The following is a 12705-nucleotide window of genomic DNA, read 5'->3' on the forward strand; positions in this document are numbered from 1 at the left end:
CGGGGGGCGGGGCTTGTGGCTGTAGTTGATGGGGCGTAGGTGGGTCCTGCGCCCACAGCTACCTGGGTAAGGCCCAAGATGGCTGCCCTCGTGTGAAGTCGGCGGGGACGGTTCCTGTCGTCATCTTGAGGGCCACATCTGGCCCTCACTCCTGGACTTATTTGGTGTGTTGTTGAAGCGGGGAGACTAGAGAAATGGCAGGGAGCCTCTTATCTGGGGCAGGCAGGCGCCTGTGGAACTGGGTGCCTCTGGCGTGCAGAAGCTTCTCTCTTGGTAAGTGGCTGATGTAGACACCCGGATAACTGCTTCGTAGTATAATAGGCGGCTCAGATTAATTCCCTCCCTTCCCCATCCCTAGGTGTGCCGCGATTGATCGGTATAAGGCTCACTCTCCCGCCCCCCAAAGTGGTTGATCGTTGGAACGAGAAGAGGGCCATGTTCGGAGTGTATGACAACATCGGGATCCTGGGTACGACTTGACCTTCGACGTGGTACACAATTTCAGAATAGCAATTACTCTGTAATGACTATCTTTTTCTCCTGTGTAGAGAGTGGTACTGTGCTCAATAGTAAGAGCAAACACTTATGTAGCTGTTTACATTGTGTTTGTCACTGTTCTGAGTACCCTCATATAATTTTTACTTCATAAGTAAAAGTTAACAATTTTTCCAAAGTTAATAAATGATAGTATAAGAATTTTAACCCCAAGCAGTCTGGCTCCAGAGTCTCTGCTATTGTTCTGTACTGTGATGTGTCTTGTCTATAGGTGCTGCTAAGCAAGATGCAACTGTGGGTTGAAAGCTTAGCTGGTGTAGGATGGGTTCCCTTGTCTTCGATCTAATGTGTTCTCTCACATTACACAGGAAACTTTGAAAAGCACCCCAAAGAACTGATCAGGGGGCCCATATGGCTTCGAGGTTGGAAAGGGAATGAATTGCAACGTTGTATCCGAAAGAAGAAAATGGTTGGAAGTAGAATGTTCGCTGATGACCTGCACAACCTTCATAAACGCATCCGCTATCTCTACAAACACTTTAACCGACATGGGAAGTTTCGGTAGAAGAGAAAGCTGAGAACTTCGGAAAAGGCTCATCTGTCACCCTGGAGAAGGGAAAATGTACTCTTCCCTGTGAGGAAACAGCTTTGTATTTTCTCTGTAATAAAATGGAGCTTCTTTGGAATTTGATAGCCACATACTTCTGTTTTCCTCTAGATGCTGCCTCTACTTACTACATGTAGACTGTGAAGTCTTTTTTTTTTTTTTTTTTTTGAGACGGAGTCTCGCGCTGTGTCACCCAGGCTGGAGTGCAGTGGCGCGATCTCGGCTCACTGCAAGCTCCGCCTCCCCAGGTTCAGGCCATTCTCCTGCCTCAGCCTCCGAGTAGCTGGGACTACAGGCGCCCGCCACCACGCCCGGCTAGTTTTTTGTATTTTTAGTAGAGACGGGGTTTCACCATGTTAGCCAGGATGGTCTCGATCTCCTGACCTCGTGATCCGCCCACCTTTTTTCTTTTTGAGACAGAGTCTCGTTGTGTTGCCCAGGCTGGAGTGCAGTGGCTCAGTCTTGGCTCACTGCAAGCTCCGCCTCCCGGATTCACGCCATTCTCCTGCCTCAGCCTCCTGAGTAGCTGGGACTACAGGTGCCCGCCACCACGCCCAGCTAAATTTTTGTATTTTTAGTAGAGACGGGGTTTCACCCTGTTAGCCAGGATGATCTCGATCTCCTGACCTCATGATCCGCCCACCTCGGCCTCCCAAAATGCTGGGATTACAGGAGTGAGCCAACGCGCTCGCCGACTGTGAAGTCTTGACTCCTCCTAGATCTTAGGATCTTAGGTTTGGGCTTCACACCACTTGCCTTTTACAGTCTAGCTATACCTAATGCCTTTAAAAAAAGAAAAGTTGATGAGAATGTTACTGGCAATTTTTGACATAATGCTGTTAATAGTGTTTCTAAGGAGCCTTCCACACTGAAATGAAATATAAGAGAAAAATGGAGTCATACTTCTGTATTACTCTAATAAAATATTTTATTAGGCATATTCTTTGAGTAGGAACTATAGGAAAAACAAAAGTGTGAGGTGTCCTTTCCATTTAAATATGAAACATTAAGTACCATATGAGTGGTAGAGATGGGGATACTAAGCCTGACTGGTCATCAGAGTTGTCTGGATGTTTTAACATTTCAAAAGCCTAGTCTCAACCCCTAAAGATTGATCAGTAGAGCTGAATTGAGTCTAGGGTATCTATGTGTTTTGTTCTTTTTAAATAATAATTTTAAAAAATTACAGCTGGGCATAATGGTGCCCACATGTAATCCTAGCATTTTGGGAGGCTGAGGCAGGAGGATTACTTGGAGCCAGGAATTTGAGACTGGTCTGAGCAACATGGTGAAACCCCGTCTCTACTAAAAAAAAAAAAAGTGGCCAGGTGCGGTAGCTCACACCTGTAATCCCAGTACCTTGGGAGGCAGAGGCAGGCAGATCATGAGATCAGGAGATCAAGACTATCCTGGCTAACATGGTGAAACCCTGTCTCTACTAAAAATACAAAAACAAACAAATTAGCCGGGCGTGGTGGCGGGCGCCTGTAATCCTAGCTACTCCAGTGGCCAAGGCAGGAGAATCACTTGAACCCGGGAGGCGGAGCTTGCAGTGAGCCGAGATAAGTGCCACTGCACACCAGCCTGAGCGACAGAGTGAGACTCCGTCTCAAAAAAAAGAAAAAAAGAAAAAAAATTAGCTGGGCATGGTGCTGCATGCCTGTAGTCCCAGCTACTCAAGAGGCTGAGGTGGGAGGATCACCTGAGCCCAGGAGTTTGACGCTGCAGTGAGCTGAGATCATGCCACTGCATTCCAGCCTGAGCAACTGGGGTGAGACTCTGTCTCAAAAAAAAAAAAAAAAAAAAAGTGAAGTTAGGGCTGGGTGCAGTGGCTCACACCTGTAATCCCAACACTTCGGGAGGCGAAGGCATGAGGATTGCTTGAAGCCAGGAGTTCAAGACCAGCCTGGGCAACATAGCAAGACCCTATCTCTATGTTTAAAAAAACAAAAACTCTATAAAAATGATGTTAGATTAATAAATACTTGTTATGGGGCATGGCGGTTGGTGCACACTTATAATCCCAGCTACTCTGCAGGCTGAGGTGGGAGGATCCCTTGAAACCAGGAGTTGGAGGCCGGCCTTAGGAACATAGGAAGACTCCATCTTTAATAAAAATAAAGAGTACTTGTTAAATTACAGGTGGGTTTTGGATAAATGGATTGATGGGTATATATGAAAACATGATCCTGGGTGTTAGGGAAATGTTTTGGAGAGTCAGTTTTCAGAGGGATGGCTGGAAGGAGCTATGCATGAGAATGGAGAGGTTGATGTGAAATGTGAATGACTGTGATACTTTACATGATTTGGTGGTACTAGAGTGGAGAAAATAAAATATTTGGGACTGTGCTAAGTGCTAGGTGCCCTGAAGAAGATATCTACATATCTTGGTAGAGCATCTGATTGTTAGGGAAGAGAAAATTAATAGGTCAACAGGCATTTATAGAATATTTCCTGGTTCAAACATACAAAAGGTTTTGTATTCAAGGACAGAACAATCTTGTTTGTGGTATGAAACAGTATATAACGTTTTCTTTCAATAAATACTGAATTACTATGTGCAAGGATATTTGGAGGAACAAAAATAACCAAGGTAGAGTTGGTTCTTACCTCTAAGTAGTCTTCGTTCTACTTAAAAGATGTCTGGTGGCTCACACCTGTAATCCCAGCATTTTGGAAGGCCTAAGTGGGCGGATCACAAGGTCAGGAGATTGAGACCATCCTGGCCAACATGGTGAAACGCCGTCTGTACTAAAAATACAAAAAAATTAGCCAGGTATGGTGGTGTGTGCCTGTAATCCTAGCTACTCGGGAGGCTGAGGCAGGAGAATTGCTTGAATCCAGGAGACAGAGAGGTTGCAGTGAGCTGAGATTGCACCATGCACTCCAGCCTGGGTGACAGAGGGAGATTCTGTCTTTAAAAAAAAAAAAAAAAGTCTGAAGGATGTAAAGTTACAAGATGGTAGACCAATGTGATACTCTGCAGAACAGAATTAACACAGCCCTGATGAAAGACCATGACTGTATACTGTTGTTCATCCCCTCCGTGGTGGACTGCTTCTGACCATCCTCTTGATGCTTTAGGAGAGAATGCTGGCTGGGCACGGTGGCTCAGACCTGTAATCCCAGCACTTTGGGAGGCCAAGGTGGGTGGAACACCTGAGGTCAGGAGTTCGAGACTAGCCTGACTAACATGAAGAAACCCCATCTACTAAAAATACAAAATTAGCTGGGCGTGGTGGCGCATGCCTGTAATCCCAGCTACTCATGAGGCTGAGGCAGGAGAATCGCTTGAACCCGGGAGGCAGAGGTTGCAGTGAGCCAAGATCGCGCCATTGCACTCCAGCCTGGGCAACAAGAGCGAAACTCTGTCTCAAAGGAAAAAAACAAAAAAGAAAAGAATGTTCACCAGGTGCAGTGACTCACGCCTGTAATTCCACTTTGGGAGGCTGAGGCAAGAGGATCAGTTGAGCCCAGGAATTTGAGATCAGCCTGGGCAACATGGTGAAATGCTGTCTCTAAAAAAAAAAAAAAAAAAAAAAATTAGCCGGGGGTTGGTGGCATGTGCCTGTAGTCCCAGCTACTGCGGAGGCTGGGCGGAAGGATTGCTTGAGCCTGGAGAGTTGAGACTAAAGTGAGCCGAGCTTGCGACACTGCACTTCAGCCTAGGCAACAAAGCGAGACCCTGTCTCAAAAGAAAAAAGAGAAAGAAAAACAATGTATTTGCTAAATCAGTGGTCACAAACCACAAATGTGAGACTATGTTAATCTGCTCCAATAAAGATATCCCATCCAACAGACAGTTAGCACTGGGATTCCCACTTGGTTAAATTGGCAGCAGCTTCATCTAGTTTATGCAGGGGCAAGACTGGAAAAAAGAAGAAGAGATGTGTATGTAAACAAAATGTGAATTTAAATATGATGATGAAAGTGAGTCCCATGAGAGTGGTGTGTGTTTGTTTGTTTTTTGGGTTTTTTTTTTTGGGTTTTGTTTTGTTTTGTTTTGTTTTTTGCTGAGGGGATGATCAGAAAAGGTATCTGTTGAAAAGATGGTATTAGAATGAGGTCTTGAGGCCAGGAGCAGTGGCTCATGCTTGTAATCCCAGCACTTTGGGAGGCCAAGGTGAGCAGATCACTTGAGGTCAGGAGTTCGAGACCAGCCTGGCCAACATGGTGAAACCCCCGTCTCTGTTAAAAAAATACAAAAAACAAATTAGCTGGGCATGATGGCACGTGTCTGTAATTCCAGCTACTCAGGAGGCTGAGGTGGGAGGATGGCTTGAGCCCAGCAGGTGGAGGTGGCAGTGAGCTGAGATCATGTCACCACATTCTAGCCTGGGCAACATAGCAAGATCCTGCCTTAAAAAAAAGAAAAAGAAAAAAGAATTCACCCAGTGCAGGAGGCAGATGAAGAAGCATAATTATGAAACCCAGTATGTCGTGACATTCAAAGTTTGTTAACATCTATGTGTATAGGTGTGGAGAGGAAGAAACACCTATCTTTTCCTGAGGAAGCAGGAATGGGGAGGAGAACGGCTTTAGAGAAGAGGTGACCACTGAGTTGTCTTAAAGGAGTGGAGGCTAACAGGCTTTCCAGGCAGTTGAAGCAGAAATAAAGGCCCAGAGGCAAGAAACAGTATGGTGTGCATGAGAAAGCTATGAGTGGTATTTACTGGTGGAGCTACTGCTGGGGCAAAAGACAGGAAAAGAGATGGGAGGCAAGAGTCAGATCCTGAAGAGTGTAATGAATATTAAAATTTAGCCTCTAGTGAAATGGTGTACCCACTTTGGAAAAGTGGCAGTTCCACAAAAAGTTAAGCGTAGACAAGTCATGAGTTCGAGACCAGCCTGGCCAACATGGTGAAAGCCCATCTCTCCTAAAAATACAAAAATTAGCTGGGCATGGTGGTGGATGCCTGTAATCCCAATTACTTGGGAGGCTGAGGCAGGAGAATCGCTTGAACCCAGGAAGCGGAGGTTGCAGTGAGCCAAGACTGCACCATTGCACACCAGCCTGGGTGACAAGAGTGAGACTCTGTCTCAAAAACAACAAAACAACAACAACAAAAAGAAACCAAAAATTAGCCGGGCATGGTGGCAGGCACCTGTAATCCCAGCTTCTCAGGAGGCTGAGGCAGGAGAATCGCTTGAAGCCGGAAGGCGGAGGTTGCAGTGAGCTGAGATCACACCATGCACTCCAGCCTGGGCAATAGAGGGAGATTCAGTCTCGGAAAAAAGAAAGAAAAAGAAAAAAAAGAAAAGAAAAGAAAAGAAAAAGCATCCTCTTCTTGTTCTTGATCTTAAATGGAATACATGTCTATTAAATATTTGTTATGAATCTCTAGTAGATAACTTTTACCAAGTTAAGGATATTTCCTTCTGTTCCAAGTTTAACATTCTGTTTTGTTTCAATTATAGAGTTGAGTTTTTAAAAATTCCTTTTACAATATCAAATGAGATAATCAAAAAGAGCTAAAACCTCATCTTTTATAACAAGAATCTAATTGATTTCTATAAAACTGATAAAGTGGCCAGGTTCAGTGGCTCCGGCCTGTAATCCCAGCACTTTGGGAGGCTGAGGCAGGTGGATCGCCCAAGGTCAGGAGTTCAAGACCAACCTGGCCAACATGGCAAAATCCCATCTCTGCTAAAAAATACAAAAATTAGCCGGGCATGGTGGCACACGCATGTAATCCCAGCTACTTGGGAGGGTGAGACAGGAGAATCACTTGAACCCAGGAGGCGGAGGTTATAGTGAACTGAGATTGTGCCACCCTACTCCAGCCTAGGCGATAGAGCAAGACTCCATCTCAAAAATAAATAAATAAATAAATAAAATTGATAAAGTGGTTGGGCACGGTGGCTCACACCTGTAATCCCAGTACTTTGGGAGACTGAGGCGGGCAGATCACTTGAGCCCAGGAGTTTGAGACCAGCCTGGGCAATGTGGCAAAACACTGGCTCTACAAAAAATACAAAAATTAGTCTAGTGTGGTGGGATGCGCCTGTAGTCCCAACTACTTGAGAGACTGAACTGTGGCTGGGCATGGTGGCTCACGCCTGTAATCCCAGCACTTTGGGAGTCCGAGGCGGGTGGATCATGAGGTCAGGAATTTGAGACCAGACTGGCCAACATGGTGAAACCTTGTCTCTACTAAAAATACGAAAAAATTAGCCAGGCGTGGTGGTGGGTGCCTGTAGTCCCAGCTACTTGGGAGGCTGAGGCAGGAGAATCGCTTGAACCAGGGAGGCAGAGGCTGCAGTGAGCCGAGATTGCGCCACTGCACTCCAGCTTGGGCAACAGAGCCAGACTCTGTCTCAAAAAAAAAAAAAAGAGAGAGAGGCTTAAGTGGGAGGATCACTTGAGACCAGAGAGGTTGAGGCTGTTGTGAGCTATGATTGCACCACAGCACTCAAGCCTGAGTGACAGAGTGAGACTCTGTGTAAAAAAAAAGGCCAGGCCCGGTGGCTCACGCCTGTAATCCCAGCACTTTGGGAGGCCGAGATGGGCAGATCATGAGGTCAGGAGATCGAGACCATCCTGGCTAACACAGTGAAACTCCGTCTCTACTAAAAATACCAAAAAGTATCCGGGCATGGTGGCGGGGGCCTGTAGTCCCAGCTACTTGGAAGGCTGAGGCTGGGGAATAGCATGAACCCAGGAGGCGGAGCTTGCAGTGAGCTGAGATCTCACCACTGTGCTCCAGCCTGGGCGACAGAGCAAGACTCCATGTCAAAACAAAACAAAACAAAACATCACACTGATAAATCATATTATTATTTCATATTATGATGATAAGTACCAGAAAAAAACAGCGAGGCCGAGCAAGGTGGCTCACACCTGTAATGCCAGCACTTTGGGAGGCTGAGAAGAGAGGATTACTTGAGCCCAGGAGTTTGAAATCAGCCTAGTCAACATGACCCCCATCTCTACAAACAAACGAAACCTCCAGTCTCCTCAGAGGATGCCTCAAGGATCTTTCTTACGGACTTCTGGGAGCTGTACTGTGCTGTCCCTCTTCCCCAGCAACCTTCGTAAGTGGCAGTTGTGCCAGCCTTTAGCATGTCATAGGCTTTAGGAACAGGGGAATGGCCTCCAACAAAATCATTTTCAACCAAGTGCAGGTTGTAGACATACTCAGGAACACGCTGGTTCGGTGAAGATTTCCGTTGACCACGGATCTGCGGCCCTTCCTGGAGAGGATCTGCTGCACCTGCTCCTGGATTCGCAGGCTCTTGACTGGCTGCTACGGCCGCTGCTCCCTGCCAGCTTCAGCTTGGCCTTGGAGGGCAGCGCCAGGCTGGAGTTGTCCAGTTGTCCCAGGATCTGCTGGCCCAGGATGGTCCAGATGTAGCCGTACTCAGCTGGGGTGCCGGGGGCTGCCATGGGGCCGGTGGGGAAGACCGAGCGCTCGCTTGCCTCAGGACTCACGGGCGAAGCCACCGTGGAGCTGGGGGCACTCCAGATAGGAATCTTTAAAAGTACAGAAGGCCTGGTGTGGTGGCTCATGCATGTAATCCCAACACTTGGGAGGCCGAGGCAGGCAGCTCACGAGGTCAAGAGATCGAGACCTTCCTGGCCAACATGGTGAAACCCTATCTCTACTAAAAATACAAAAATTAGCCAGGTGTGGTGGCGAGCGCCTATAGTCTCAGCTACTCGGGAGGCTGAGGCAGGAGAACCAATTGAACCCGGAGGCGGAGGTTGCAGTAAGCCCCAAAATGGTACCACTGCACTCCAGCCTGGCGACAGAGTGAGACTCCATCTCAAAAAACAAACAAAACTTAGTATGGAGTAGAAAAAAAACAGACTAACATTTAAAACAATATTTATGTAATTAAAAAATATATGAACAGAAACAATGCACAGGTGGGGAACGGTGGCTCATGCCTGTAATCCCACCACTTTGGGAGGCTGAGGTGGGTGGATCACCAGAGGTCGGGAGTTCAAGACCAGCCTGGTGAACATGGTGAAACCCTGTCTCTAACAAAAATACAAAAATTAGCTGGGCTGGTGGCAGCACCTGTAATCCCAGCTACTCGGGAGACGGATGTTGCAGTGAGCCAAGATTGTGCCACCTCACTCCAACTTGGGCGACAGAGCAGGACCCTGTCTCAAAAAAAAAAAAAAAAAAAAAGCAAGCAAGCATGTTTGCCAAACACAAAATGATCAATATCAAATGATTTAGAACATTCTCTATGGCGAGAGAGTGGAATGGGGAAAAAGGGAATATACAAAGGAAACGAGGCAGGATCCTTCCATGGCTAAGTGAAAATGCACGTCAGGAATCAAAGAGTATAATTAACTCCATCTTTTGCACCTGAGGTCTCCTAGAAAAACAATGTTCTGTTTTTTTGTCCTTAGGGACATTCATACTCTAAGAAACACTCATATAAGAAACCACTCCTGCTGGGCGCGGTGACTCACGCCTGTAATCCCAGCACTTTGGGAGGCCGAGGTGGGCGGATCACTTGAGGTCAGGTGTTCAAAACCAGCCTGTCTCTACTAAAAATACAAAAATTAGCCCGGTGTGGTGGTGCATGCCTCTAATCCCAGCTACTCGAGAGGCTGAGACAGGAGAATTGCTTGAACTTGGGAGGCGGAGGTTGCAGTGAGCCAAGATTGCACCACTGCACTCCAACCTGGGCAACAGAGTGAGACTCCATCTCAAATAAATAAATAAGTGAATAAATAAATAAATAAACAAAGAAAGTGCTACAAATTGGGTGGCTTAAACAACAGAAATTTATTGTCTCATAGTTCCAGAGTTAGAAGTCTGGAAATCAAGGTTTCAGCAGGGTGGGTACCTTCTGAGGGCTATGAGGGAGGATCTGTTCCATGCCTTCTCCTAGTTTGATCTCTACCTTCAAGTTGTCATGGCATTCTTCTGTGTGTGTGTCTGTCTCCAAATTCTCCCCCACCCCTGCTTTTTTTTTTTTGAGGCGGAGTCTCGCTTTTGCTGCCCAGGCTGGAGTGCAGTGGCATAATCTCAGCTCACTGCAACCTCCACCTCCTGGGTTCAAGCAATTCTCCTGCCTCAGCCTCCTGAGTAGCTGGGACTTTAGGTGCCTGCGACCACATCTAGCTAATTTTTGTATTTTTAATGGAGACAGGGTTTCGCCATGTTGGCCAGGCTGGTCTCGAACTCCTGACCTCAGGTGATCTACCCGCCTCAGCCTCCCAAAATGCTGGGATTACAGGCGTGAGCCACTGTGCCTGGCATCACATATTAATTTTTAGAGGACATAATTCAACCCATAACAATAGCCTTCAGTCTTTTTCCAGGACATTCTTATGGTCTTGTTGTTGTTAGTTCTTGAAATTCATGCTTTCTTACAGCTTCTATAGATTCCCCAGGTTTGATTTTGAAAGAGAGAGCCAGTGACCTGTATTAGCTAGTCATCTTGTCGGGAAACTGGATTCACACCCCTACCTAACTCCCCTTTTCTTTTTTTTTTTTTTTTTTTTTTTGAGACGGAGTCTCGCGCTGTGTCACCCAGGCTGGAGTGCAGTGGCGCGATCTCGGCTCACTGCAAGCTCCGCCTCCCAGGTTCAGGCCATTCTCCTGCCTCAGCCTCCGATTAGCTGGGACTACAGGCGCCTGCCACCACGCCCAGCTAGTTTTTTGTATTTTTAGTAGAGACGGGGTTTCACCATGTTAGCCAGGATGGTCTCGATCTCCTGACCTCGTGATCCGCCCGCCTCGGCCTCCCAAAGTGCTGGGATTACAGGCTTGAGCCACCGCGCCCGGCCACTCCCCTTTTCTTATACCTCCCATCTTCTATTTCTCTTCATTATAGTTATCTCAAAATTTTGGCTTAAATCAGTAGAAACAGACAGCGTTTACATCAGTAGGACTTTGTAAATATTGTTTATTACTGAGGCAAATGGTGTGCTGTGGCATAACTTATGTTTCTTTCTTTTTTTTTTTTTTTGTTGAGGCGGAGTCTCGCTCTNTGTAGCCTCCAACTCCCAGGCTCAAGTGATCCTCCTACCTTAGCCTCCTGAGTAATTGGGGCTACAGTAACTGCGCTACCATGCCTGATTAATTTTTTTTTTTCTTTTTTTTTTTTTTTTTTTTTTTTGTTGAGGCGGAGTCTCGCTCTGTCACCCAGGCTGGAGTGCAGTGGGGCGATCTCGGCTCACTGCAAGCTCTGCCTCCCGGGTTCACACTATTCTCCTGCCTCAGCCTCCCGAGTAGCTGGGACTGCAGGCGCCCGCCACCACACCTGGCTAATTTTTTTTTTTGTATTTTGGTAGAGACAGGGTTTCACCGTGTTAGCCAGGATGGTCTCGATCTCCTGACCTCGTGATCCACCCGTCTCAGCCTCCCAAAGTGCTGGGATTACAGGCGTGAGCCACCGCGCCCAGCCATAACTTACATTTCTTATTTTAAACATCTTTATATAGACTGGGTGCCATGGCTCAAGCCTGTAATCCCAGCACTTTGGGAGGCCGAGGCAGGCGGATCACCTGAGCTCAGGAAGGAGTTGGAGACTGGTCAACATGGTGAGGCCCTGTCTCTAATAAAAATACAAAAAATTAGTCAGGTATGATGGCAGGTACCTGTAATCCCAGCTACTCGGGAGCCTGAGGCAGGAGAATTGCTGGAACCCAGGAGGTGGAGGTTACAGTGAGCTGAGATCACACCACTGCACTCCAGCCTGGGCAAGAAGAGTGAAACTCTGTCTAAATAAATAAATAAATAAATATCTTTATGTGTGTGTGTGTGTGTGGTTTTTTTTTTTTTTTTTTTGAGGCGGAGTCTCCCTCTGTCACCCAGGCTGGAGTGCAGTGAGATGTTCTTGTCTCACTGCAACCTCCGCCTCTTGGGTTCAAGAGATTCTCCTGCCTCAGCCTCCTGAGTAGCTGAGACTACAGGTGCCCACCACCATGCCCAGATAATTTTTGTACTTTTAGTAGAGATGGGGTTTCACCATGTTGGCCATGGTTGGCCAGGCTGGTCTTGAACTCCTCACCTCAGGTGATCCACCCTCCTTGGCCTCCCAAAATGCTGGGATTACAGGTGTGAGCCACTGCACCCAGCCAAAAATCTTTATATCTTTATTGCAATATAATTCTCACAACATACCATTCACTGTTTTTTGTTTTTTTTTTAATGTTTTTTTGAGTTGGAGTCTCACTCTGCCACCCAGGCTGGAGTGCAGTGGTGTGATCACTGCTCACTGCAGCCTCCAACTCCTGGGCTCAAGTGACCCTCCCACTTTAGCCTCCTGAGTAGCTGGGACCACAGACATGCACCGCCACACCTGGCTAATTATTATTATTATTATTATTTTTTTTTTTTTTTTGGAGACAGAGTCTCGCTCTGTCGCCCAGGCTGGAGTGCAGTGGCTGGATCTCAGCTCACTGCAAGCTCCGCCTCCCGGGTTCACGCCATTCTCCTGCCTCAGCCTCCCGAGTAGCTGGGACTACAGGCGCCCGCCACCTCGCCCGGCTAGTTTTTTGTATTTTTTTAGTTGAGACGGGGTTTCACCGTGTTAGCCAGGATGGTCTCGATCTCCTGACCTCGTGATCCACCCGTCTCGGCCTCCCAAAGTGCTGGGATTACAGGCTTGAGCCACCACGCCCGGCCGGCTAA

At 47.1% G+C, this 12705-nt stretch overlaps 1 protein-coding gene and 1 pseudogene across 1 annotated transcript; one reads left to right on the plus strand and one right to left on the minus strand.

Moving 5' to 3' along the window:
* Nucleotides 1-52: 52 nt before the first annotated feature.
* MRPL51 (mitochondrial ribosomal protein L51) lies at nucleotides 53-1181 on the plus strand. Its single transcript, XM_025402661.1, has 3 exons — nucleotides 53-273; nucleotides 359-469; nucleotides 864-1181. Exons 1-3 carry the CDS (start codon nucleotides 195-197, stop codon nucleotides 1058-1060), a joined length of 387 nt encoding a protein of 128 aa, XP_025258446.1. The 5' UTR covers nucleotides 53-194; the 3' UTR covers nucleotides 1061-1181.
* A 6851-nt stretch (nucleotides 1182-8032) lies between these two features.
* Nucleotides 8033-8489, minus strand: LOC112635012 (annotated as a pseudogene).
* Nucleotides 8490-12705: the final 4216 nt, after the last annotated feature.

Source organism: Theropithecus gelada, chromosome 11 (genome assembly GCF_003255815.1).
Source record: "Theropithecus gelada isolate Dixy chromosome 11, Tgel_1.0, whole genome shotgun sequence".
NCBI classification, from domain to species: Eukaryota; Metazoa; Chordata; class Mammalia; order Primates; family Cercopithecidae; genus Theropithecus; species Theropithecus gelada.

What these genes read in the sequence shown, in the direction of transcription:
- MRPL51 (XM_025402661.1), top strand. Translation starts at nt 195, where the DNA reads ATGGCAGGGAGCCTCTTATCTGGGGCAGGCAGGCGCCTGTGGAACTGG. An exon ending in GTGCAGAAGCTTCTCTCTTG is followed by an intron (nt 274 to 358) that starts GTAAGTGGCTGA and finishes CCCCATCCCTAG; the next exon opens with GTGTGCCGCGATTGATCGGT. An exon ending in TGACAACATCGGGATCCTGG is followed by an intron (nt 470 to 863) that starts GTACGACTTGAC and finishes CACATTACACAG; the next exon opens with GAAACTTTGAAAAGCACCCC.